The sequence below is a fragment of the Manis pentadactyla genome, chromosome 4 (assembly GCF_030020395.1).
Source record: "Manis pentadactyla isolate mManPen7 chromosome 4, mManPen7.hap1, whole genome shotgun sequence".
NCBI classification, from domain to species: Eukaryota; Metazoa; Chordata; class Mammalia; order Pholidota; family Manidae; genus Manis; species Manis pentadactyla.
In genome coordinates, this window is record NC_080022.1 from 188,540,531 (window position 1) to 188,567,717 (window position 27,187).

At 57.6% G+C, this 27,187-nt stretch overlaps 2 protein-coding genes across 11 annotated transcripts in view; both read left to right on the top strand.

Annotated features, from left to right (window-relative positions):
* The window catches only part of RNF213 (ring finger protein 213), a 99,930-nt gene extending 97,809 nt beyond the window's left edge, over positions 1–2,121 (top strand). The window contains exon 68 of the mRNA XM_057501779.1: positions 302–2,121. Within this exon, the coding sequence (XP_057357762.1) occupies positions 302–455 (154 nt within the window). The 3' untranslated portion in view covers positions 456–2,121. The remainder of the gene's footprint in view (positions 1–301) is intronic.
* A 2,959-nt stretch (positions 2,122–5,080) lies between these two features.
* On the top strand, positions 5,081–22,278 carry ENDOV (endonuclease V). 10 transcript variants are annotated; one of them, XM_036910519.2, is made up of 9 exons: positions 5,081–5,199; positions 5,503–5,674; positions 10,232–10,370; positions 10,569–10,608; positions 11,551–11,663; positions 12,544–12,612; positions 12,829–12,957; positions 15,294–15,367; positions 16,243–22,278. In XM_036910519.2, the coding sequence occupies exons 1-9, from the start codon at positions 5,144–5,146 to the stop codon at positions 16,306–16,308; spliced, it is 858 nt and encodes a 285-aa protein (XP_036766414.2). In that variant the 5' UTR covers positions 5,081–5,143; the 3' UTR covers positions 16,309–22,278. The 10 variants fall into 10 exon arrangements, with proteins under 10 accessions (XP_036766414.2, XP_036766417.2, XP_057357763.1 ...); XM_036910522.2 differs by having other exon boundaries at positions 12,886–12,957; XM_057501780.1 differs by having other exon boundaries at positions 10,232–10,366; positions 10,569–10,719.
* Positions 22,279–27,187: the final 4,909 nt, after the last annotated feature.

The window sequence follows — 27,187 nt, forward strand, 5'->3', positions numbered from 1 at the left end:
TGTAGACTATGTGTTAATCCAAGCTAGACCAGGGCAATAAAACATCCACGTATGCAGAAGATTTCTCTCAGAACAGGGGGGGTGAGGTTCTAAGCCTCACCTCTGTTGATCCCCAATTTCTCACCTGATGGCCCCCCTGCGACTGTGCCTGTCTTAGGTTGTTCCTCCGGCCCTTGGTATTTCTGATCTCAAAGAACACACTTTGGTCCTGTTGATGACTTAAAAAGGGGATAACTGATGCGTCTCCTTATGTTGTATGGAGAACTGTTGTAAATGCTGTCTCTTGTTCCTTGGTTTTCAGCCTGAGAGACACTCTAGTAAGTTACATGGAAACCAAAGACAGTGACATTCTCCCCGAGATGGAGTCTCGGTTCCCAGAGGACATACCACTCTCCAACTGTGTCTCTGTATGGAAAATGGCTGCCGAACTGAAACGGGATCGGCAAGTCAGATAGAACTGTTTACATGGCGCTGCCTCTGCCCGGGGCTTGGGCTCCTCCCAGCACCAAGTTCAAGACCAGTACGTGCTGTGCCAGCTGACAGCTTCTGGAGAACCAAGCCGTTTCAAGAACTGCGCCCTCACACGGTGGGCGCTGTGCGCTGGGAGGCCTGAGGATGACATGGACCTGGCACAAGCCGCCATCCTTTACGGCCGGGACACGGTACCCACGGGCTTCCAGCGTCATGTGTGGCCGCCGAGCTTCTGAACTTGCACGTGCCCAGCTACCAGGCCCTTCTTCCTCAGACTCCCGCACAGCGAGTGAAGGAAAACGAGTAATTTTTGCTTTTTTTTTCCCAACTTACTCTGCATTCAAAGAAGAGAATCTGGCTTGCTTCTTTCTTCCATTCCTGTACACTCGAATATTGAACACAAATTTCTTGTTGCCAAGAAGCTGTGAAAAGTGCCAGGCTTTTTGTTTTCCCACCGACACCAGGCAAGGCCCTCCGAGAGCCTGGAGGCCACACGGATGAGGCCTCGCCCAGGCCCCTCGAGTCCCTGCCGGGTGTCAGGAGCCGGAGCCCCAGAGCTCTCACCGTGAAGAGCACTGGGCTGCAAGTCAGGGGCACTTTGTGGGTCTCTAGTTTCCATCTATAAAACGAAGGGACAGATTGATGACCAGATTTCCTTCTAGTATTTCTAAGTTCTGAATCAATGTAAACTGGAGTCAGTGGTCCGGGTCTGCCATTTCCGTGGGAAGACTTTGACATGTGGCCTTCGTGTGATCTTGATCTCGTCCTTGGGTCTCAGCCAAGGCATTAAAAACAGACGGCAACACCAGTTAACAAAGGAGAAAGAGTAGTTAGCAAGGTCTGATCTCATGCTGCTTCTCTTGCTGATGCTTTGTCTTTTTTTTGAACTGCCTGAGTACTTTGATCTCTGGGCTGACTCCTGTTCCTGGATAGCTTGGTGCCATTGGCACTGAGACTGTTCACAAGTCAGAGGCACCATCTTTAATACACTTAACAAAGGAGTTCATGACCCAGTGACCTGAAATTGGACCCATGGTGTGAGAGCTACAAAACCAGAAAATGCTCCCCAAGAACACCACCGCCCTCTTGAGCACCACTGGAGGGAGCTGCAGGAGGCACACTCCCTTCTCCTCAGGTTGATGCAGGCAAGTGCTGAGACCCTGGCCAACGCAGCAGTCATTCAGGGCAGCACCCACTTGCATCCGGTAATCTATGAGTCTATCATTCCAGGCTATGCAGAGGCGCTCCCCCACTGACCCTGGCATCCAGGATTGCCCACTCAGCGGACTGCCTGTTCTAGGTTTCCACTTGCACTTGGTACTCCCGATACCTCAGAGCTGGGATGGAGCGGGCATGGCCGTCAGGTGCTGCTCTGGTCCCTCCCTGTCCACACCTTAGCAGGTGGAGGTCAGGTGTCAGTCTCCTGCTGTGAAAAGATTTTTTTTTTTTTTGGTCTGGGAATTTTCTTCCCTCACTTTTATGAAGAGTTTTCTAATTAAGATACTTTGTTTTGTATGCTCTGTTTTCAAAGCCTTAACTGTCAGATCTTGCTTTACCTGGTTTGTACAAGAATACATTGGCCTAACAGGCAAAGGAAGATTTCTTATACTTGGCATTCCTGTTTTAATAAACTTGAGTTTTGCTTCTAAAGACCCCTTTTCTCTGGGGGCAGAGCCTCTATGTATGGCAAATAGGCATCAACCAAGCTTTCAGGAATGTTTGTTTTTTGTGGAAATGTTCTTGTAGCAGTATCCATGAAATGGAAGGTTCCAGACAGCAAATGTACACTTTGGTATAGAATGTGAGAGGGTAACTTTTCCTCTGGACAAGTTAAAGTGGTAGCTTTAGAGGGGTGGCCCACTCCCTGCCTAAAATGCCTTTGCTGGCAACCAGCAGAGCTCAGCTCACAGTGAGTATGAGCCCACCCAGCAGTGGGATGGGTTGTGGGATGGGGAAACCGTTCCCCAGCAAAAGGAAGTAAGGTATGTGAGAGGAGACAGCTTCCAGCAGCCCAGAGGTTTGGGCGGTAAAATGCCGCTTCAGGGGATAATTGCATTTTCTCTTCCAAAAAGAAAAGGCCCCTCTAGGAGAGAAATCTGTGGTGCGGAGCAGCGGCCAGAGGACGCGAGCCGGCTGATGAGGACCCACACCCCCCCCCCGTGCCAGGTTCCGCTGCTTCTCAGTGCCAGTGTAGGTGTCAAGTCCGTCTCTGCCCTCGGCACCTGCCCTTACCTGCCCGTGCAGCCCCAGTTCACTCATCAATCTCACCTTCATTCTTCTGGACGTTTCCAGTTCTTAGGCTTTCAGTCCTGGGTTGGTGGGGACGTACCGGAAAATCTTCACAACTGATCACTACATCTGTAAGGCCTCAGTGTGTGTGTAAATTACTTATTCACATTTTGTTATGGGCGATAGGACCAAGGACAGTCCTGAGCTGCTGCAGTTATTTCTGGGTGCAGGCAAGCCCAACCTAGAGAGAAACTTGCAGAGATAAACAGTGAAGAAACATCAGGTCAGAGGGCCCTGTTGGTCTGGTGACACTGCCTGTCAAGCCACACAAGTGGGCACAGTTCCACCTGACTGAACATTTCCATGCTGCCGGTCAGGCTGCAGTACCAGCTGGGCTCGGAGAGACTCAGTCACAGAGGTGGTAGAAAACCCAAGGCCTGGAGCTGAGCGACAACACGTCCGAGCCGTTGGCAGCATTCAGAGTGCTGAGGTTCTGATCCCTTGTCGGGTCACTAAGCCTGTGCTCAAGCATTAGGAGTCCTACTTCCAACTGGAAAAACAAGCACCAGGGAAGTGCAGCTGCTTGTAATTCACACCTCATCAGACTGGAAGGCTATGCTGGGGACAGGAGGACCACTGAGGCGGTGGAGGTCTCAGGAAACATCCAGGGTATGAGCAGAGTGGAATGGAGGGGAGGAGGCCCTGGCTGGAGCACATGCAAGCTGCCTCCAAGACTTCCCACATCCTATAAAGACCTGCCTTCAACCCACTTCCCTTCACACCTAAACTTACCAGGACTGCTCCCCACGCCCCAGCATTCCCCCCATGACCACTGCCTGTACCCCCAGCGCCCCTTAACTTTGCCCCCAGCTCCACAGGCCCAGGAACGACTCCCCTCCACCAAATCTAAGGGCCTCTTCACCCGACTGCTCTTCACCCGACAAGGCTGACACATTACAGCCCAGGTGGGCCTTGGTGTAAATCTTGGCTCTCCCATTTGCCAGCTCTGTGACCTTGGGCAAGCCACTTGACCTCTTTAAGCCTCAGTTTCCCCTTCTGTAAAATACCTCTCTGCTGTAAGCAATAAGGTAGGTAAATAACTGAGCACAGGGCCTTGCATGCAGTGGGAGATCAAGAAATGGTCTCATCCCTGCTCACAGCTGGAAACTGCCTATCTCATAAGGCCCACCAGCTGTCAAAAACTATATACGAAGCCACCCCTGAACCTCAAGCAACCCAGTCTTCCCCAGTCTCGTCTCAAAATCTACACTCAAGACCGCATTACTTGTCTGAACACTTCCCTGAACTCCCCTTGTATATAAACCAGGGGTCAAATTGCTACACTTCAGCCTCCAGGGCTGCCCTTCAGTGCCTGAAATACACCTATCTCAGGACCTTTACACCTGCTGTTTACTTTGCCTGGAAAGCTTTTGTCTACCACCTTCAGGCGGCTTCTACACTCGCCCCTCAGAATAGCCTTTTCCTGACCACTGTTTAAAGCAGGCTCCCTTTATTTTCGCTGCTGCACCTTGATGGCAGCTACACCGTGAGGAAGCTGTAATCTAGCACATCACCTGGCACCAAGCACAGAATAGATAAAGAGTTGACAAGCTCCCAGTAGGAATCAATGTCCCAAACGTTGTCAGTTTAGTCTGGTGGGTGAGTTTTCTGCCCACCAAGACCCATCCTGTCAAATTTGTGAGTATGGTCCCACTAAGGACTGTGTCCTGTCCTTGATAACGTGAGGACAGTCACTGAAACGGAAGTCAAGGTGCTGTGCAAACGACGGTGCGGGGTGATGGGGTTGCGGCCCCGCGGCCCCTGTGAACAACCTCAGCTTCAGGAGCCCTCGAAGGGAGCGGGAAGGGCCCTCCTGGCTCCCCCACGGTTCACCCCAGGTCTCCCAGGAGAAAGGGCCTCCGCCAGTACAAGAGGGTGGGGCGACAGCCGTGTCTCCGGAGCAGGGGTTCAGGGCCGCGGGCGGTGTCAGCGGGCTTTGTCGCCACATTTACGCCCGGCCCAACCCCCCGTCAGTTCGTCGCAGACTGGTGGTGAAGCCTGGGGTCTTCCTCGCTGCAGGCCTCCGAGTCCTGGTGCTGGTTCAGTGCGTTTGCCCTCCTCCTGTCCGGGTGCCTGTGTCAGCGAGGCTGAGGAGCCGGCCCCGGGGGAGGCCACCGTGTGCCTGCGGGCCGGCTGGGTAACGCTCCGGGAGGGCCACCCCGACGCCGGCCTGGGGCGCCCCTGGGTCCGCCGGCGTGCGGGCGTCCGCCCGGGGGGCAGCCCAGGCTGAGCGGACGTGCTCGAGACCCGGACAGGGCCTCCGACCGCCAGGCGGCGGCATCCCGGAGCCCCGCGCCCCAGCGAGCGCCGCCATGGCAACGAGCGCGCGCCGTCGGCAGCGCCGCCGGAAGTGACGATAAGCAGAGGCGCCGGAGGCTGTGCCATGGCCCGGGAGGCGGCGGGGCGGCCGCCGGAGGAAACCCTGTTGCTCTGGAAACGGTAGTGGGGTGGGATACGTGCAAGATGGGGGGCTGAACTACGCGCCTTCCCGCACCCTCGTAACCCCGGCCGCTTCCGGCGCGCGGGCGGAAGGGCCTTCGGGACGTTGGAGTCCGCGGAGTCGCGGCGCTCACTTCCGGCGCCGAGTCTTGGGCCCCGGGGCCGGGGATGTGAGGCCAGGAGGTGCAGGGCAGGGGGCGTGAGACAGGGAGGGTCCCGAGAAACAGCCCCAGCCCGCGGGCTCGGACGTGCAGGGTTGGGAGAACTGGGCCGCGAGGCCCACCTGACGTGTGCTGTCCCCAGGGAGCAAGCCCAGCTGAAGGCCCGCGTCGTGGACCGGGACACGGAGGCGTGGCAGCGGGACCCCGCCTTCTCGGGCCTGCAGAGGGTCGGGGGCGTGGATGTGTCCTTTGTGAAGGGCGACAGTGTCAACGCTTGTGCCTCCCTGGTGGTGCTCAGCTACCCTGAGCTGGAGGTAACCCCGGGGGAACGCTAGCCGGAGCCATCCTGCCGGGGCTCAGGGTGCGTCGGTGGGCCGGGCGGGGCTCCGGCGCTGGGAACTATGCCTAGATAGAACTCTGCTGCTCCTTTTGCAGGATTTCGGGAAGGGGGTGAGGCGGGCAGAAACTAAAGGAGATTCTGCGACTTAAGTTTGAATTAACCGTCGATCTTCACTTAAAGCTGATGGTCACTTCGGGCTCCCCTCCTCAGTGACCCGCAGCTGCACACCCCCAAGTTGCCCAAGCGGCAGATCTCTGTCTTCCCAGACCCCACATGTCCAGTAACACATAGCTCCATTTTTCCCTGTCCTAAACGTTGCTAGAGGCTGCATCCTAGATGCCCCCTTCCCGGCTGTGCCATCATTACTCCACCTGTAGGTGATCAGCAGAATCTTCAGGGGGCTCCCTGCCTCTCGGATTGCCCTGTGGCGGTTCCTTTTCCGTGCTCGCAGCAGAGGGATTTTCCTAAAAAGCAGATGTAACCACCTGACCAGTCCAGTGGCTTCCCTAAATAAAAGTCACCCTCATTGACAAGTGTAAGGGTCCTTCATGATCTGACCTTGCCTAATGTAACACTATAGGCTCCACCTTCCACACTCCACTCTTCTCCCCGGACTACAGAGCACTTAGGATTCTGGAAACATGCCATGCTATATCTGCCTGCCTGACCTTTGCAACCACGTTTCCTCTCTTGGAATATTCCTCACCTTGCTAACCCCTGCTCGTCTCTTGGGTCCTTCAGTAAACTCACCCCCTTGCCCTGTAAGACCAGTAGTTGTTCCCAGCACACTCTCTTTCCCCTTTATTGCACCAGGATGGAGTTGGCTGGTCTGTCTACCAGAAGTAAACTCCATGATGGTAGGAATTGTGTTATCTTGCCCACCATTTGTAGCCTTAGGATCTAGCTCAACGCTTGACACATAGAACACACTTGAATATATATGCAAGTGAACAAACATATGCCTGCGATTCCTTTGGCTGCACAGCCCAGGAAACCTTGGCTAAAGAAGAACTTGAGAAGGAAAACTGCTCCAAAGCTTCAGTTTCTCCTGCTCTGTTGCCCTGCCAGCTCCCAAAGATGGCATCTCTACCTGCTTCCATGTCTTTGCACTTTACTTGGAAGGCATCTTTAGTCAAAATTCAGCGCGAATGTCCTGAGCACCTGCTGTGTGCTAAAATCTGGATCTAGGTGGTGAAGGAGCCAGAGCTGCTGCCCTGCCAGGTCCCTGGTCAGTTTATAGAGCCATGTTGGGGGCAGAGACACAGACTTGACGGCCAGGCTGCCTGGGCTCCTGCCTCAGCTTTGCCGCTCCCACTTCCCCACCCCACCCCCAGCCCCTGGCCTCCATCTCCCCTTTTCTGACTCAGGGGTGACCTCAGTATTGATACCCAGTCCAGAGCTGTGAGGAATAAATGAGGTCATATACAGAAAGCAGTGCACACAGCTGTCCCATGCCAAGCCCTCAGTACATGAACAGAGCCACTCTCCGTCTCCGCTTGTCGGGGCCCAGTGCCCATGTCCCCCAGTGCTGTGCCTTTCCTTAGCTGCAGAATTAACCGCCACTCACTCTGCCCTGGGCCCCTGTATGTGCCCTGAAGTCACTTCTCATATTGTATTAAAGTGACAGGGTTAAAGAGTCTGGTCCAGCGGCTCTCAGGTCGCCCAACTGTGGATCTGTGCAACCGAGTCGCCAAGAAATGCGTTTAGAGACACAGATTCCTACAAGGTTTATTGGGGGTGATGAAAACCTACAAGTAGATTGTGATGACGGTTGCACAGCTGTAAATATCAAAATATTACTTATTTCACACAACTGACCTTTATGGTAGTAAATTATATCTCAAAGTTGTTTTAAAAAAAGATTCCAGAGCCCCACCACCTTTACTGCAGGAAAAAAAAAATCCCCCAGTGTAAAGCCTGGGATTTGGCTCTTCTAAGCAAGCCTCCCTATGATTGCAAAGCCAAGCCAGGCTGGGAATCGCTGGCCTGCCTTTCCTGCAGCATCCTCAGCATCCCTGACAAATGGTGGCCTTACAGTGGAGCCCATTCCATAACTGGACTCCCGGTTAGCACGGAGCTGAAGTGTGTGTGGCTTCTACCTGCCGATTCTGGGTATGGCAGCAGAGCACGGGGCAGACCTCCCACTGTGTGCACACTGCCCCCTCTTGTCTGCCCCGTCCTAAGAGTCTTGCTAGTGTGACTCCAGCTCCTTCACTTCTGTACTTCTGCTGTGCTCTTGGTTGGCAAGGCTCGTGTGTACATCAGGTGGGCCTGACATGCACACGCATTTCTGTAAGTGCAGCTTAAGACGGTTTTTAGGGGCACCACATGGTCGACTTAGGTTGGAGCCTGCAGATCTTCATGGAGATTACTAACCATCCAGATGCTAATTGCACAACTGATTTTTTCTTTTCCCAGATTTTTAACTTAAAAATATGTAAACGTACTGAAAAATTGAGAGCATAACACATTGAATGCTCTAGACCTTCAACTTAGCTTCAGCTGCTGAATTTTGTTGGTTTTCTGTGCATGTCCTGAACAGCTTGGGTGTCTTCTTGAGGGTGTGACAGCAAACTTGAGCAAATCAACTGGCCTGTCCGCAGAATGTAGATCAGTCTACGTGACAGCAGTGTCATCATCACCTCAGAAAAGCCATAACCCCACTCCATGTCACATTTTCCCAACTGTCCCCATGTCTGAAAGCTGGCCTCGTCTGGTTTTCTGATCTGTAAATTTTAACATATTCTGTGTTACGTCCCCTGTTGCTTTTTCGTTATGTTTACTGTGGGCTGGTTCATTTCTCACCCAATACGCTGCTTGACTTCTTTACCCTCCACGCAGCTAAGATGTGTCTTGAGCTGAGTGTCCGCAGTCGGCCTCCCAGAGCTCACAGTCTGCTGACTCTGGGGCATCAGCTCTTTCACTCCTTGAGTGTTTCTGGGTCATGGCTCTGAGTATTAGTTCAGCTCCCGAGTTTCGTTTGCCTTCAGTTGTATGCATGCTGGGTTTTCTTTCAGGTTTTTTTGTCCGTTTCTGTTCTGAGTTTTGAATTTCTGCCTTGTTTTCTTCTTGATCTGCCACTTGTTTAAGCGTCGTTTTCCCCTGCTGCACGTCAGCGCTGGGTGGGCAGCATCCGCCAGCCGTCGCGTTTGTTGCCTCGCCATCTGAACTCTTGCAGCGTCGTGCAGCCTCGCTGCTCACTGTGAGCTGTATTTAAACCAGAGGGCTGGGTTTGGGGTGGCTTACTGGGTGTCTGAGATCACGAAGGACAGTGCAGTGAGTCACCCCAACAGTGTCCTTTTCATAGGAGAAGATAGCCAGCGTGTCTCTGGTTCTTTGACACTCTTGTTCCTGAAGGACGTTACACTTCCTGGCCTCGCTTCACTGCCACCCTCCAGGCTTCAACTGCTCCTCCCCAGAAGCAGCCTCTTCTGAGAAAGGCTGCTGTTGGCCCGGTGTACTTCCAGGCCTCTCTTCTAGGCCCCCCTGTGGGGGCTGCCCCCCAGGTCTCACCGCAGCAGGCTCTCACCACTAGGCCCCATCACCACCGCCCCACCTCGCCCAGCCCACGCCTGCCAGCCCCATGCGGAATCTGGGGTTGGCTCTGCTGGTCCGGGCTTTTATTTCCCTTCATAGGTGCGTTCGTAATACGCTTACGCTGGCATGGGGTGTGGGGGTTTTTCTCCTCCCCTTGTGGATGTCTGCTCTCTGGAGCTTGTGCAAGACTGATGCGATCTGCTGTCATCGTCCTCTGAGAACGCAGGCCACCCCTGAGTGTCCCATGTGTCCCTGTGAACAGTCACCCTGTGTGGAGTCTGGCGCCCCAGCCTGCTGGGTTCCTTGTGGGTCAGACTCTCTAGTCCGTCGTCAGATGAGACCCTGCTGCTTCGGGACACTGGCAGTTTGATAAGTTTCTGGTGACTTTGGTAAAAGATGTTGGAAGGAGAAGACTGGCCTGCACACTAAGAGGACATACTCCCTTCTTTTAGGGACATGTAGACCCCCTGCAGGGAGGGGTTCCAGGTGGGAGTTTGAAGGCCATCACCAGGGGCACCCGCCCCTACACCCCGGGGCTCTCGCACTCGTGGCCCTGAACTTATCCTTCTAGGCTCTCCGATCCCTCGGGCTCCCTGTTCTCTCTCGGGTTGTCTAGCTCTGGCGCCAGGCCTGTCCTTTCCTGAAGCACTTGAAATCTCTTCATAAAGCTGGGGTCGCCTTTCTCGTTGTCTCCTCTCTGAAGACCTGGCCTTTTCCAGCCATGGGGGTGGAGGGCAGGCGTCAGCTCTGATGTGCAAAGGAGGCACCCCAGGAGGGCCTGGTCTGGCCGAGGTGTGGGGGGCACCGTTGAAATGGCTGCGGCTTCAACCCATCTGCAGGGCAGGCCACCTCATCCGTGTACTTTCCTCTGGGCAGGTGAGGCGGGGTGGGGGCCCCGGGGCAGGCCTAGGAGCTGAGAGGACGTGGCAGTGAAAAGGACTCGTGGTTGGAGGGCAGAGGGCCGTGCCGTCCATGACCAGGCGCCCGGTGGCAGGTGGTGTACGAGGACTGCCGGATGGTCAGCCTGACGGCTCCCTACGTGTCAGGCTTCCTGGCCTTCCGAGAGGCGCCCTTCCTGGTGGACGCAGTGCGGCGGCTGCAGGAGAGGGAGCCTCACCTCATGCCCCAGGCAGGTACCTCAACTGCCTCCACTGGGGAAAGGGGCCTCTGAGCTTCCTGCAGAAGTACCCTTCTGCCTTGAGGGAGAGGGCTAAGATTTCCCAAAAAGCTGGGCCCCAGAAATAGCAGGGCCACCCCTCCTCCTTCAGGACGTCCTGGCCTGGTGGGCAAAGGACAGCAAGCTGACCGGCTTTCCCCCGCGGCTCTTCCAGGTCCTCCTTGTGGATGGAAACGGTGTGCTCCACCACCGAGGTGATCCTGCACTTGAGAGACAGGGCCCCAGAGGCTGTGGGAAAGACACTGGGATGGAGGTGGTTCTGACCACCCCCGCGGACCCCTGTGCCCTGCGTCAGGACCCACCCAGTAAAGAAGCCTGCTTCTCTTCCGCCCCGCCTCTTTCCTGCCTGCCCTTCTGGCCTCCCCCAGCACCCGGCACTGGCCCACCTCAGGAGCCATTGCCAGTTTGGACCTGACCAACACCAGAAGTCACAGGGCCCCACGCTCAGCTAGCCGGTCCCACCAGCTGCCTGCCCTGCGCCCTTGCCCCAGACCAGCCAGGAGCAGACGGGTGCCCGTTCGCACTGACATGGGCCTGTACCTCCTGCTTGGGTGCCAGCACCTCGGCCAGGGAGAGGACCACTGAGGGAGGGAGGGAGGTCCCAGAGGGAGTGGGGAGGGGTGGCACCGTGCCTTAGAGCCCCTGGGTCCAGGGCCACGGGACGGACGCGTGCTGCCCGGGATGCCATCCAGGACCAGCGGGCCAGCCCTGGGCCAGGGCCCCAGTCCCTGCGGTGTGGGCTGCCTGGCAGGAGTCCCAGTGTGTGTGTGGGGGGGGGGGCAGGGAACAGAGAGGCCCGCCCGCAGTCACAAAGGGAAAGAGGATGCAAGGGGCAGAAAATGACAGAGGAAGTGGAGTGAAGCATTGTGAGCACTCTAGTTAGGCTCCTAACTCATCAGAGAGGAGGAGACAGCCTGTGCCCCAGCCTGGCACCATGAAACCGGGGAAGGGGCCATGGCCAAGAGCAGGCTGGGGCCTCCAGTCCAGGCTCCCTGGCTCTCGGGCTGCCGACAGGCCTCTGTTCATTCGGGGAAACTGAGCAGGTTCTGGTTTCTCCCCAGTCCCCACACCACCTCTAGAAGATTGCTTGGCTCACCACCCCACTGCCCCAGCCTCACCCTCGTCTGCCCCTGTAGGCTTTGGGGTGGCCTGCCACCTCGGTGTCCTCACAGACCTGCCCTGTGTCGGGGTGGCCAAGAAACTGCTGCAGGTGGATGGACTGGAGAACAACGCCCTGCACAAGGAGAAGGTGAGGGGTCCTAACGTCTTGCCCAAGGTGGGGCTGGGGGGCACCCAGGCCCAGAGGGGGCGCTCTGCCCTGTGGGGACCTCTGGTCCAGTCCCTTCCTGCTGGCACTCCCTGGGTCCCTGGCTGAATAGGAAGAACCACTCCCTGCGGCTCCCAGGGGGTTAGGGCGTGGTGGCAGACTTGTGTGGCTGGAAGGGCTCCTCTCCCTTCTGGAGCCTACCTGGTGCTCAGTCCTTTAACCCGCCCAGCCCCCTGGCCCCTGCTCAGGTGAGGTGCCGTCTACCCAGCCTTCGTTTCCTGTCCCACCTCCCGGCACATCCCTCCTCTGAGCCCCGAGGCTGGCCCTGGGAATGTGACACCCCGCTCAGGAGGGAGCTGGTGCCACACATGGACCGTGTCTGTCTCACCCCTTGGGCCATCCTGTGTCTGCAAGAGCAGTTGTTAACAGAGACCCCAGACCAAACGCTCAGTGGGCCACTCCCCACACCCTAAAAATGTTAGGTCGAATCAAAATGCCCAAATTGCTAGCTGGAGAGAAAGCAGCGGGAAGGGGTTCCGGCCCCCGGATTGCACCTGCGTGTCCCCAAGCCTGGCCCCCAGGGGAGGAGCCTGGGGCCATCCCTGACCAGCACTTGGCCTGGGCAGGCTGCCGCCCCTCCTGCAGGCCCTGCCTCCCTGTCCACAGAGCATGGAGGAGAGAGCCAAGCTCCAAGGGCCTGTCAGGTGGCCAGTACTGGGCGGGGCGGCTCCCCGAACTCCGAGTCGGCTCATGGGATGGGCATGAGCATGGCACCAGGCTGCTCAGCTTTTAAAAACCAACAGGTGTGCCTTCAGCCCTTCACCAAGAAAATAGTTTTTCCAAGTTTTTTCCCGATTTCTAGATACGACTTCTACGAGCTGGGGGAGACACGTTTCCTCTGATGGGAGGCTCCGGGACCGTCCTGGGCATGGTGAGCAGTCCCCTTGGACACACGTACTGGCACGTGCCTGCCAGGTCTCCCGGCCACTGTGGTCCAGGTGTGTCCTGGGCCTTTATTGGCTTCCCAACCCTGGCTGTGCTGAGGGGGCCTCAGGGCAGCACACGCCCCCACCCTGCCCCAGGGCCTGCAGTCCTCCAGCCCTCAGGGCTTGTTCCCCAGCATCCTGACCGCACCTTGCTGTCCCAGGCCCTGAAGAGCCACGACCACAGCACCAAGCCCCTCTATGTCTCCGTGGGCCACAAGGTGAGCCTGGAGGCAGCTGTGCGCCTGACCCGAGGCTGCTGCAAGTTCCGGATTCCAGAGCCTGTGCGGCAGGTGGGTGGCCGCCACACCCCCTCCTCTTCCTTTGCACCAGCACCTGTGGGAGAGCCTGGTTGGGCGAAGCTGGGACGGGGGAGGGCTGAGGAAGCAAGCTCCTGGGGGCTCCTGCCAGGGCCCAGGGTTCCACGGTGCTCCTGCGCTCAGCCTCCCAGCCTCCTGCAGCAGGTACCAGGTCACTGGGAAAGCCAGCGGACAGTATGGGTGGCAGAGCATCCTGCCGGCCCCCAGCCAGTCCCTCAGGGCCTGCCCTGCCCAGCTGGCATCAGGGGGAGCAGCTGCCCTTTGCTGGGCGGCCCCTGCAGGGCTGCTGGGCAGTGCTGAGGAGGACGTGCGCCGGAACCATCAGTGTGTCTTTCCGGAGCCTCTGGGGTGTGGCACATAGTCACCCAGCAACTAAATCAGGGCCAGGGGTCAGAACTCTGGTGACAGAGTTGGCTCAGCGGAGCTGGAGCTCAGCCTGCAGGGGTGACCAGCCATGGGCGGTGCGTGTCCCCGAGAAGCCCACAGAGTCTTAGGAAGAGACCTGCTGGAGGAAGAGGGGAGGGCAGGAAGGACAGGCCCAGGAACCCAAAAGAGGGTGTAGCCAGAGCCAAGGTCGGGCAGGGCAGGCTGCGGGGAGCCTGTGAGCACAGTGGGGGCGCCGGGCCTTCAGGCCTCCCGCAGGGACCTTGGATACGCGCCTCGCCCCAGGCACGGCTCTGCACGCAGCCCGGGGAGCTGGGGGAGCCGGCTAGCCAGATAAGTGGCGCTGGTTTCTGCAGCCGAGCCTGGGACCCTGGCTTAGTGCTGGGCTGCTGTGGGGCGGGAGGCAGGGTCCGGAGATCTCCCTGGTGCCCACGGCTCCCCATCTTCCGAAGCCTGTGCCGCTTCAGCTCTGGGCAGGTCACGGCCACACTGCTGAAAACCAGTCCGCCCGGCTCAGCACCAGCTGGTAACGTGGGAAGCTCCATGGCCCTCGCTCTGATTCTGCCACCCTAGGGAGCCCCTCTGCCCTGCCACCAGCATCCCACCCCACCTCTGGGGGCCCGGGTTCTTCCTGGCTGCTGGTGTGCAGGGCCGCCTCTAGGTGGCAGCAGGCTGCACGCTTGCCCGCTTCTGCTGGGGTCTGAGGTGCATGGGTGTTCAAGCCTGTGACTTGCGTCCCCACCCCCTAAGCCCTGCCCTCCCCCATTCCCACCATCTGTGTGACCTTAAGGGAGAAACCCAAGAGCGCTCCCCAGTCCTTCAGAGTAAGCGGCCCCATTATGCTGGGTCAGTCCTCTCCACACCCCATTCTGCCCTCCATCCTTGCCGGTGGGGAATGGCCTATAAAGTGCCTGGGCATTTGAATGCCAGTACAGACCATGTGTCTAGCCCCAGGGAAGGGCCTGCCAAAAGCCAGCCACCTGTGCCCAGGAGCCTGCAGCCCACCCTCACTTCGGCAGTGGGGTGATCCTGTCCGGCGGCCCTGGCTGTCTCTTGGTCTGTTTTCTTCCTGGGCCCGCTCTCCTGTCAATGCCGCCTTCCTGACTACTTCCAGGAGCTCCCAGGAGAGAATGGGAGTGGGCGGGGCCCGCTCTCTCTCCCTGGCACCTGTGGGTCCGCCGAGGGGGCCTGCTGGTGGTAGGCCCCGGCTCGCTTAGATGGCACAGGCTGCAGAAAGGTGCTGCCTCCCACCGCCGGGGCTGCCTTCCCAGCAGAGTGTCCCACTGTCCCCTGCCCGCTTGCCCATCCATGCCAACACAGCATCTGCAGGATTAGTTGTATGTCCTGCAGTCTTGTGGCCCAGAGGGAGCTAAGCCCCTGTGCAGTGGGACTGGCCAGGCCCCCAGGAGGGCTCAGTGTGGAAGAGCCTGGACAGCAAGGTCCCTGTCCTACCCCAGCCCCTTGTCTCAGACGCCAGCCTGTGGCCCAGAGCACCTTTCATCCCAGCGGCCCTGCAGGACTCTCCGTAGATGCTGTCCTGGGGCGGGGTCTCTGCTGACAGGAGCAGGGAGACAGGAGGAGCCAAAGGTGAAGACAGACCAGCGGGCTGAGGAGAGCCCTGGGAAGAAGGTTTAGAGAAGAAACCCACAGAAGCATGGGCTACAAGCCCAGACGCTGGGCACCCCCAGCTGAGATGGAGGCGCCCCAGGACCCTGCCTCCTTCCCTCCCTCGGGCCTTTCAGGGCCGCCGCCCGCACCCCGTGGGGCTGTGCTCCTTGTCCTGAGGGCCAGGCCTGGCGGTGCCGCCTTGGGTGTTCTCAGAGGGGAGCAGGGGGCTTGCATCAGGCTGCTCAGGTGGGGGCTGGTCCGGAGGCCACCTCGGGACCCCAGCCACCCCCTCTCATGGGAGCCATTCCTCTCCCCAGGCCGACATCCGCTCCCAAGACTACATCCGCAGGACCCTGGGAGTCCCCAGGGCCCCCACACCAGGACAAGAGAGGTGAGCGTGGCGGGAGGCTGGGTACTTGGTTAGGAGTCCCCCCAGTATTGCCCATGTGGGCCATGCCTAGTGGTTCAGCTTCTCCTTGCTGTGGCCCTGTGGCTTAGGGTGGATGTGCAGGGCCAGGCAGGGATGCACAGTCCCTGAACGGACAGGAGAGTTGTACCAGCAGGATCCCGGGGGCCTGGGTGCAGTCCGTGTCCAGTGGGAACTCTAGAAACCCACAGAGCTGTCCTGCCTGCTTTGGTCACCTCACCTGCAGGGCTTGGGGCTGGGCTCCACAGACAGGATGTGGGAATACACGTTGGCTCTGCCTCCCGGCTCTGTCGCCGGCCCTCACTTCCTCATCGGTGGGCAGGGGGATCCTCCCAGGCACCGGGATCCTCCCAGGCTCTCGGGAGCAACGACTGGTTATCAGTCTGATGGCATCTTGCCACGAGCGGGCGCTGGGCTCCCCAGCTGGAAACAGGCACAGGATGCTAATGGGATGCCAAGCCTGGCCTCTGACCTGCCTGCCGCTCCCTGAGCGAAGGACAGCTGGAGACACCTGGCCCGCAGTCTGCCTGCCTGCCTCCCACCATGGGCCATCCTGAGGGGGGCCTTTCCCTGTAAGCCGGTGGCTGTCCAAAGCCTGGCTGAGCTGCTTTGAGAATGGAGGGATGGTGTGCCTCAGACCCCAGACGCCCCCAGGAGTAGGGGCACTTGGAAAGAGTACACGCAGCCCCTGACTGTCAGGCTCTGCTTGGCCCTCTGGCCTGGGCCATCAACAGCCTCTGCGGGTCAGGTTAGTGGCTGCTTTGGGGACCACCTGGGCATGAGGAGGCCCCAGGCTAGCTCTTGTGTTTGATGCTGCCCGTTGTCCATTTCATTATCAGGAGCCGGAAGGCGCAGAACCCAAGGGGAGTGTGTCCCAAGGGAGGCTCAGAAGAGGCCACAGGTGAAGGCAGGCCTCCCGAGGGCCACAGCACCCAGGAGCCGTGGGACAAGGGCACGGGTGGAGCAAAGCTGGACGCCACGAAGACAGGCTGCCCCACGTCCGCTGTTCGGCAGTAGGCCTGGGGGCTCGTCTGTCAGGCCAGGACCCTGCCCCCATGGCAGCAGGTGGAGTGCCCAGGCCCTGAGGACATGCTGGTCACACCACCCATGGGGACGCCCCGGCCCCTCCACACGCCAGCTTGATCCCTGGGACCCAGGGCTCCCTAAGGACTCTGGGACCTACTGAGAAGCATGATGAAATTGCAGAGGACCTTGCCATTCATCCTGCCTCAAGAAGGAGTCGGTCGTCATGTTTGCCAGCCTGAGGTGGTCTCTGTGCTCTCTCTGCGCCCCTCTCCGGCCTTTCTCCTTCCCTTCATGACAGGAATGGGTGCTCCTCAGGGACTGGGCCCCTGGGAGAAGCAGGGGCACAAGTGAGCAGGGCGGCCACCTCTACCAGCTGGCTTTGGGCACACCTCTGATGGGGACACCTGTCCCACCTCACCAGACAGGAGTCTTCCTGCGTGGAATGGGTGCGCTAGGGTCCTTGAGAAGGGAGGTGACGGCGTGTGAAGTGGGGCCACAGGGCCAGGGGTGAAGGAAAAACGGGAGGTGGAGTCCTCTTCTACCAAGCTCCTCACGCCTCCTGGCCCCCAGAATGCAGGTCCCGGAAGGGCTGGACGGGCAGGACTGTGGCTCCCGGCCCCGCCCCCCACGCTAACAGGAGAGCTTCCCAGGGGTGCTGGGGGCTCGGGCCATGTCTGCAGCAGCCCCTGCAGGGAGCCCCACCAGTGGCGTGCGGGCTTGGCCACAGCCGCCCACAGGGATGGGGGTGGGGTCCTGCTTAGAGGCGCTGTTCACAGCCCCCAGAGGTCACCTCAGTGAGGACAGGCAGAGCAGACACGAGTAGTTTCTGTTTTGAGGTTTAAATCACATTAACGAAAGTCACCATGTTTTCAAGTGTACAGTTTAGTGGGTTTTAATATATTCAGAATCTTGTGCAACCATCACTACTGTCCAATTTCAGAACTTTTACTCGTCCCGGTCAGCCATCACCCCCCATCCCCACCCGCACCCCGGCCCCCACAGTGGGCTTCTGCCTCGTGGCCGTGCAGACTCGGGCCTCCCCGGAGCAGTCACATGGTGTGCGACCTGCGGGTCCAGCCTCTCCAGCACTGTTCCCAGGATTTATCCGTGTTCTAGCACCTACCAGCACTTTGCTTTTCCTGGCCAAATATTGACTCCTTTGTATGGATGCACCGCATTCCGTTTCTCCAGTCGTCCGCGGGAGGGCATCTGGGTGGTTTCTGTGTGGGGCTGTTAGGAATAATGCCGTTCTGAACCCTGATGCACAGGTTTCTGTGGGAATGTATGTTTTCAGTTCTCTTAGCTGTGTGCGTGGAGTGGGTCACTGGTCCTGTGGTAGCTCCGTGCTTACCTTTTGGGAACAGCTGCACTGTTTTCCACTCCAGATGCACCTTTACAACCACCAGCAATGCGCAGGTTTCTCCACGCCTTTGTCAACACTTGTTATCATCTGTCTTTGACTCTGGCCATCCTAGTGGGTGTGAAGCGACATGATTTGCATGGCCCTAATGACATGCTGAGCACCTTTTCATGTGCTTATTGGCCATTGTACATCTTCATGGGAGAGAGATCTCAAATCCTTTGCCCTCTTTTAAACTTTAAAAATTTTTCAGTTACATAATATGCAAATACATTCTGCTTTGTGGGTGTTTTCATACTCTTGGTTGTGTCCTTTGACACCTGCAAGTTCCCCAATGTGATGGAGCCACTGTGTCTCTTCATCTGTTCCTTGTGCTTTGCTGTCTTACGTAGAGACCATTGCCTGTTCCGAGGTCATAAAGATCTCCTTCTAAGAGTTTAATCGTTTCAGCTCTTGCATTTATATCTTTGACCCATTTTGAGTTCATCTTTGTATATCCTATTTGGGGTGCCTTGCAATTCCATGAATTTTAGGACCAGCTTGTCCATTTCTGCAAAAACAGTTGGAGCTTTGCTGGGGATCACACTGATCGATTTGGGGAGCCCTGCTGTCTTAACTGTCATGAGTCGAAATCACCAAATTCGGGTCTCTCTCTCCTTTTTTAGATCTTTAGTTTGTTCCAACTGAAAGGAAAGGAGTGACACACAGCAGCAATTCACCGGAGAATTCCGCTTTGTTAGGGAAAGGTGCTGGGTTATATAGGAAGGGGCATGGGGTGATTGAGGTGTCACTTCCACAGAGCTGGTGGCTATTGGCTAGGTGCTGGGATTAGGGGGGTGAGGGGTGATTGGGCTTCAGGTGGCGCCGGTGGGAACCGAGGACCCGGAAAAGAAGCAGGAGGAAGTTCGCCATCTTATGGGTGGGGGCCCTTCACCAACAATGATTTGAAGTTTCCAGTGTGCAAGTCTTGTATACCCTTTGTTTACATTTTGTATTCTTTTTGATGCTGTTATAACTGGAATTGTTTTATTATAAATTTCATTGTTGGGTTCATTGCTAATGTATAAGAGTACAATTGATTTTGCATCTTGTATCCTGTACCTTCTCTGTACTCATTCATTAGCTCTGATGTGTGTCTGTGTGTGTGTGTGTGATCCTTAGGGTCTTCTACACATAAGAGCATGTCATGTGCAAGTAAAACTTTTCTTTACTTTCTTACTCTCCAGTGTGGATTCCTTTTCTTTCTTTTCCTTGCCTATTACCGTGACTGGAACTCCGAGTACAGTGTTGGACAGAAGCGGGGGGAGCAGGCATCCTTGTCTTCTTCCTGATCTTAGGGGGAAGTCTCCGTCTTTCGCCACTGAGTATGATCCTGGCTGTGGGGTTTTCAGGTGCCCCTTTGTAGGCTGAAGGACGTTCCTTCTGTTCCTAGTTTTTCTGTACTTCTATGATGAAAGGTATTGGGTTTGTCACAAGCTGCTTCTGCTCCGATTGAAATGATCGTTGTTTCTTTGTTCGGCTCGTGTGGCGTATCACACTGATTCTGAGCCACTCTTGCTTTTCTGGGATAAATCCCACTCGGTCACCGTGTACAATCCTTTTACTATGCTGCTCAGTTGGATTTGCTAGTATTTTTTTTTTAGGGTTTTTACATCTACATTCATAAGGTATATTGGTCTGTAGTTTTCTTGTGACGTCTTTGACTGGCTTTGATATCAGGCTAATACTGGTGTCATAGAATAGTTAGCAAGTGCTGTCTCTTCTGTTTTTTGGAAAAGGTTGAGGAGCCCTGCTGTTGATCCTTGTTTACACCTTTGGTAGAATCCGTTGGTGAAGCCTTCTCGCTCATGATTCTCTTTGTTGGGAGGGTTTACTGATTGAATTACAAATAAAGAGATTGAATTACTGATTCAATCTCTTTATTTGTTAAAAGTCTGGGGAGATTTTCTGTTTCTTCCTCAGTCAGTTGGTAGTCTGTGTGTTTTAGGAATGTGTCCATTTCATCCGGGTTATCTGGTGTGTCCACACACAGCTGTCATGGCACTTCCCTTATTTCTGTAAAGTTGGTGCTAATGTCCCACTTTCCTTCCCGATTTTAGTAATTTGTATCTTCTTTATCTGGGTCAGTCTGGTTGTGAGTGTTTTCTAGGAGCCCTCTCCTTACCCCCACGATGCCCCAGCAGTGACTCTGGCTCCAAGTGGGAGTGAGAAGGCAGAGTGCCCTGCAAGATTAGAGGGTCAGAGCTCAACCTCCATCTACCTTAAAGAGCTTCCTGCTCTGCCCAAGCAGACAGGCCCCCGAAGGTGCAGAAACAGATTAGGGCCCCACTAAATCCTCAGCTGAGGGCCTGACCTCAGGGGAGCAGTTGAAGACCAGCAAAGGCTGTGTATTACCCTAGGTGGGCTGAACAGGGGAAGGTGGGGAGGTTAGCCTGGCATAGATGGCTGGGGGTGGCATGGGGCCTGAGTCTTAAAGAAATAGGAGTTTTGGCTACAGCCTCAAGGAAGAAAACCCTCAGTAGTGTGTGGGTGCCTTGGGCCCTCTGCCCTGGCTGGTGGCCGCACCAAGGCACCAGCCCAAATCGGAGATGCAACAAAGAGGTGGTGTGTTTCGGTGGCTTGCCAAGAGCCCAGGGCTTCTGGGAGGGCATCAGGCTTGAGAGTGGGGTGCAGGGGTCAGGGTGGGCTGGACTGGGAGGGTCATGTGGAGGGACAGGGCACAGAAGCAACTGGAAGGGACTATAGTGGGGACCTGCCAGCCGGGGTCATTGTGGGAGACCCAGAAGGCAGCGGGGGTGGGGTGGGGGTGAGGCTGCGGGGTAGAACATCCCTTCCCCCAGCCCCACCTCATGCCCAGGGCTCTACCCTGCTCCTTCCTCCTGGTACAGAAGGGCAAGCAGGGCCCATAAGTGCTGTCACGTCTTGGCCCCTTCGCACAGAACCTTAGAAATAGGGCTGAAATGATGTCCTTCACCGCAGACCACAGCCTGCCCCAGAGCCAAGAATAAGCCTTGAACCACTCAATAATTCAAGGCAGACCCAAATAGATGTTCCTATTAGCCTGGCCGCCTCTGCTCCCCTTCCCCAGGCCCCCACCCTGCCCAGCGGCTGCGAGTGAGAGGCTCCCAAGATGGGGGTTGGTCTGGCCAAGGTTGGTCACACCCAGGCACCTCAGGACTCCCACCTTGGGGACCCCAGCCTCTCTGCTCCCCATCTTCTGGCCACAGGCATTGTTCCTGGGATCCTGACCCTCCAGGGCCCTCGGGCCAGCCTGGGCGCCAGGGAAGCCAATCCCGGATTCAGACCCCAGTCACTTGTGCATTCCCGCCCCTCCAGCTGTGTTCCTGACTCATGGAAGGGGCTTCCCCTGAGGCTCCATGGCCTACAGGGGGCAGCCCAAGGGCTCTGCACTGGCTGGAGGCGGGGGACCCTGCCCCACGGCCCACCGCCCCAGGTTTGGCCCCCGCAGCAGTCCCTGCTGCCCTGCTCCGGCCAGGCCCGGCGTGGAGTTCTACCAGGTTAATTACAGGCACCAGCTTGCGGCAGCGCTGACATCCAGATGAATGGCAAGCTGGGTAATTAGGCGAGGTGTCGCGGGAATGATGGAGCACGGCCCACTATCCCCAGTTCACCTCCCTGGGAAGCAAGAGCAACCTCCCCAGTTCTCTACCACCATGGGTAGCTGTGGGGGCCGCATGGGGAGTGCAGGCCAGAGGCCCAGGGCCCGGCTGCTGCTCATGGACAGGGCTGGGCCCCCTCTGTCCCGTTCCCACCCAACGGGGAGCAGACTGAGAAAGAAGGCAGGGGAGGTGAGAGGTGGGCTACTGGAGGAAGATGCCCTCCAAGACAGGCCAGCAGACCTGAAGCAGCTCCGAGAGGGCGACAGAGGGAGGGCCAGACTGAGGGCACGGGGGGTCCTGCCCTGGAAGAGGAGGCGCTCCCTGGGGAGAGTTGGAAGCAGGAGGCAGGCTGGAGTGTTTCTGCTTTTTAGTAACTTGAATTTCACCTGTGTTTTCAAGTCAGTCATGAAAGCACATCGTTTTAACAGTGGAGTAGTTACATAGATTTGTCACAAAGAACCAGCGGCCCATCACCTGTCCCTCTCTTTTCCTGATCGCCCCTTCCGTTTGTTCCTTTTTTGTCAGATTTAGAAATTATCCATCGACTTTCTGCTGTTGGGGTTTTTTTTCTCTCCTATACGGCCCCTCCCCTACACTCCACCTGCCCACCCACACTCACTCTCACACTCACATTCTTTTCCTTGAACCCATTCCCTCACTGGTTGAATCAGATTCAATGTTTGCATTATTTCTTTGCATACACTGCCCACAGCTGCTAACATACTGTAATTATATCTCCTTTCTTATACAACCTCTTGTTTTTCCTGGACTTAATGATTGCCTCATGTTTTGAGTTTGATTTATTTTCTATGTACCTATTACTTATTTATCCCCAAGGCCTGCAGTGGAAATACAGACCTCTTTGAAGACACCAGGCCATCTGTGAATTTTTCCCTTGGGGGCTTGTGGTACTGGTAGCCCTCAGGATGACCCCCATTGACTGTATCTGTGTAGTTCTCCGGCCACACTGAACAGATCGGTCTGCATGACCAGCTGAAGGCACATCAGGCACCGTGGAACCTCCTCTCTGTCATCACTCGCCCAGGGGAAGTCAGGTCATGAGCTTATGCCAGGTCATAAGCTGCCCTCAAGTACACATGGCAGGGCACTGGGCCCACCTGCCCTCCCCATGGGATGGAGACGTCTTGGAAGTGCACCTGCCAGCACTGGTCAAGCCTTCAGATGCCTGCAGCCCTGGCTGTCACCCTGGGCATGGCCTCACGAGAGACCCTGAGCCAGAATCAGCCTGCAAGTCTGCTCCCAAGTTCCCATCATTCAGAAACTGGGTGAGTTAAACATCTTTGTTCTGGGATAGTTTGCTGTATAGCCGAAGATAACTAGGGCAGAGCCATTCCTCCTGCACCCCCCGTGTTGGCTGCTTTGTACACCTGCTGCCCATCCCTCTCTCCGTCCTCAGCTCCCCCTGCACTGAGTCTGCTCTTTGGCGGACCCCATGCAGGGCTTTCCTTGGGCTGCTCTTTTGTTTTAACAGTTTGCATCAACCAGAGGCTCCTGAAGAACCCGCTAGCCCATAGTGCACATCCCAGAAACCAGTGCCTCTTGGTGCTCTGCTAAGGTGACCTGGGAAAGAGGCTGATTTTTTTAATTACCCAGGAGAGTTCTTGTTTCCAAGAAAGAAGGGCACCATGATGTCTTTCAGGCTCTGTCAACAGCTCCAGATAACTGCACCGTCACATTTCTAGATGTGTCAGTCCACCACTCCCTCCTCTGGGCCTGCTGGGGTGCGCGGTGGAGGCTGCCCTGTCCTTGGGCTGACGCCAATGTCTGTGCGTCAGCTGGGGCTGCCACCAGCGGTGCTGGGGAAGCGTCTGCCTAGTTGTGCTCCCCTCCTCCTGAGGGCAGACGCTGGGCCACCCTCAAGATCACCTCCGCCCCAGCCCTGGCCCACTGTCCAGGCTTCGCCCTTCTGTGCCAGGCTGCCTTCCTCAGGTACTCCCCTGTTGCTGTTATGAGCAGACGTCTGCAGGCTCTGCAGACAGGCTTGATCTGAGTGAGAGCCTGTAGGTGTTTGAGCTGAGAACTCTCCAGATTTCATGTGGTAGAAACCAACTTAAACTACCTTAAGCAAAAACAGGGGCTTGTTAGTTCACCCAAGGGGCAGAGCAGCTGCACCCCACACCTGCTGTCTCCCTCTATTGATGCCATTTCCCCAGCTGGGTGGTCGACAGTAGCTCCAGGCTTACTTTCTGCCCTGTCGTGGTCCCAGTGAAGTGCACCCCTCTATCCCAAAGGCTCCTACAGAAGCCACACCCCTCGGTTCTCGCTGGCCTGGCTCAGCCTGATCACTGGCTGGTCGGAGGGAGACATGTGCCCAGCCTGAGCCACGGAACAGAACCAGCCCTTAGGGAGGGGGCTTCTTCAGTGGCTAGAACACTGTCACCAGCAGAAGGCACACCTGGTTGGGGAAGCTGAAGGGAAGGGACCTCAGGAAGGTGAAGTGGCTCCAGGATCCCAAGGCCCAGGAAAGCACCATCTTCCCAGCAGTGCCCATCTTGTCTCTGAGTAATTCTCTCCCAGTGCTGGCAGGGAACGGCATGATTAAGGCTCCATCACTAACTGCCAGTCTTGTTTCTGGGGCAGACGCTGACGGCTTAGGGGACCCAGTTGGCATATAACGAGGTCTCCATGACAAATTACTTGGGTATCAATTAACTATCTAGGGAAATGTCAAGCAGGATCTGTCATGCTGGGGCAAGGGATAGCCAATTAACCTGGAGCAGTTCATCCGATCCAGGCGGTCGCCTGCCTCAGCCTCCAGCTGGGCTGGGAATGAGGGAAGGGGCCTGGGGTGCCATCTCCCCAGGACACATGTATCTGCAGTCACACCTAGGACGCTCACTCACGGCCCTCGCCTTTCAGCCCACCTCTGTCCCTCATTCGCTCCTTCCACAACTAGCTGCTGGGTTGGCCTGAGCCTGTCACCGCCAGTCAGGGGGTGGGAGGGTGCTGGGAAGGGACAGATGTGCAGACAGTGCCTTGGGTGGTCTCTGCAGGATCCAAGATGGGCACGAGCATCCTCGGGGCAGGAAGAAGGGAAAGGTTAACTTCACACGGGTGGGGGCATGCAGGAGGTCGGTGGTGAAGGGCTGTGGGCACCGGCCAGGGCACCCAGGCACAGCACTACACGGGCACACGGGCCCACTGCGCAGTTCAGAGCCCTCTGGCAGTGGCCTGGCCGACTGAAGCAGCGTCCGGCTCTGCCGTCCCAAGTTGTTAAGACTTAGAGATGGTTTCTTAAAATCTTTCTGAGCCTCTGGGTTCTCACCTGTAAAAGGGCTGATAATCCTAGGGGTGCGGTGAGAGTGAGTGGTGACCTGCGCAGGTGCACCTCGCTCAGCACCTGTCCCAAGGTGGGTGCTGGTTGAATTTGGTTTCCCTCGTCATCCTTACAGGTGAAACCTTGTCCCTGACTCCCTGGTGGGATGAGCCGATGCAGCCTGTGCCCTGGAGATGCACAGGGATGAAGGCTGTGGCCAGGGACAAGATGGGCCTCCTGGAGGAGGTGGCGTGGGCTGGCCAGTGTGTGACACACCGGCCAACAGGAGACTGAGGGGCAGGGCTCAGGGACTCTGGCCACCTGACATGTTCACACTGTATCGTTTGGACTTTGTTTACGGGAAAGCATTCTGGTGGCCTGGTGACTGTGCTCTGACCCACCCTATTCCCATGCCTCTGCTCACACCATCCCCCGACTAGGCCCAGTCCTCTGGTGGAGCTGCCCCCTACCCTGTGGTAGCGCCCCCCATGTCTACTCAGTGGGTGATTGGCAGCTGTCACTTCCCAGCCCCCCACATGGAGCCTCAGGCTTATTCACGATGCTGACATATGGCACCTCCGTGGGGGGGATTAGAGGGAGCTGCCAATTGTGAGTGCAGCATGTCCCCATTCGAGCCCCGCTGAAGCAAAACAAATGCAGGATGTGAGGGGAGCAGAGGCGGCCGGGGGCGTGTGCGTGTGCGTGCATGTGTGTGTGTGCATGCTGGCATCGCACTGCGGGGCCCTGGGAGGAGAGGGTAAAGCAAAGGGTAAGGGGGCTGCAGGGCTTGGGGTGAGTTTTTGTTTTCATGGTTTCTGGAATCTCAGCTAATGGGGTCCTTAGAGGTCAGGCTGTCCACCCTGCACCCCAGGCAGGGTAGCTCACACCATCACCAAGACCCCTTTGCCCCCCAAACCCTCCACACACAGGATGCTGCACCAGAAGCCATGATAGAAACGGGCTGGGCAGCCCCCAGCCCCATGTGCAGATTGTTGCAATGTTCAAATTCTCTCCAGGATCAGGAAATTCTACCTAATAAACCGGAGTCCCCAGGGCTCCAGACTTGGCCATTTCTTCTGATTTTGTTGGGGATGGACAGGAGGGCACAGCAGCCCCCCAGCATTTCCCCTCCTGCCCTCCCAGCTCCCCTCTTGACCCCTCATTCCTCCCCCCAGACTAGCTCTCGGTGCCTCTGAGCTCAGCTGGGTGCCCACAGGCTACAAAGCGCAGCTCCTGGGGCCAAAGGCTGGGCACCCCATCCCAGCCCACCCCTCCTCCCAGACCCAGGGCTGGGGGCTGCTGCCGTGGAGACGATGCTGTTGGCCACAAGCATCTGGGGATGGTCAGTGGGCCCAGGAACGGTGGCCGCCACCTGCCAAGAGGCCCAGCCCCGGGTCCCCTGTCCTGTGCTGCCACCTGCCCCCACTGGTGGGAAGCCGAAGTCATGGGAGCTGCAGAACAGGGCTGCGAGGAGCGGGGCCTGGGGCTCAGCAGGCCTGGTGGAGGCAGGCTGAGCCAAGAGCCTGCTGCCCAAGCCCCCGCCGAGGGCCCAGCCCCGTGGAGGCGCTGGCAGCTCTGGGCTTCCTTCCGCAAGCCTCCACACGCGCTCCGGACGGCCTGTGGGCGGTCTGCCCGTGTGGGCAACCGACATCTTTTTGGGGTGGAGTATGGCTGGGGGCTTGGGAGCAGCACCCTGACACTTCAGCCCCCGCCACCAGGAAGCCAGGAGCTGCAGAATTCTGCCCTTAAGGATGCAGCCCCCTAGAGTGCAGCCCACCCACTGCCTCCCTCCCAGGCAGTTGGGGCCCTAGGGGGTTGGGGGACAGCTCCAATAACAGCCCCACCGACACCCTGGTCTCCAGCCCAGCCAAGTGTTTGGAGCCTCCGCACGGGGCTGGCAGGGCTCACGTCCGGCAGGCGCTGGGCCGCCACGCTTCAGGCACCGCTGTGCACGGAGGCATCTGCTGCTGCCGCTCTCGGGGCAGATGGGCCGCCAGTGAGCTAAGTGTGTGCGGGGGAAGGGGTGCCATAGGAACCCCTTCCCGTCGGGAGCGTGGGGGCGGGAGAGGCAGGCGCCTGCCAGTGAGGGAGCAGAGACGCCCAGGAGGGAGGGGGCTGGATCGATGGGCTCCCACCCAGTTCAGGGGGAGGCCTGTGGCACCGGGTCGCTGGTCAGGGCAGGGACCACGTGGCCTTGGGCAAGTGCTGTCACTCTGGGCCTTGGGACCCGAAGGAGTGAGGTTGGGTCATCTTCAGGGCAGCTTCTAGCTCCTGCGAGCTGAGCTGCTCAGCAGGAGAGGGGCATCTTCAGCGGACAGACGGCTACCTGCCAGGGCGTGAGGGGGTGGGGGAAGGCCAGCCCCATCCAGGCACGTGGGCAGCACCTCTGCCCTGCGCTCCGAGGCGAGGCTTCCAGAGAGGTTAGGGTGGGGCTGCATGTCAGGCCAGGCCACCCTGCCGCACCCGACTCAGCCGGGCCTGGCCAGTGGGCACCATGCAGT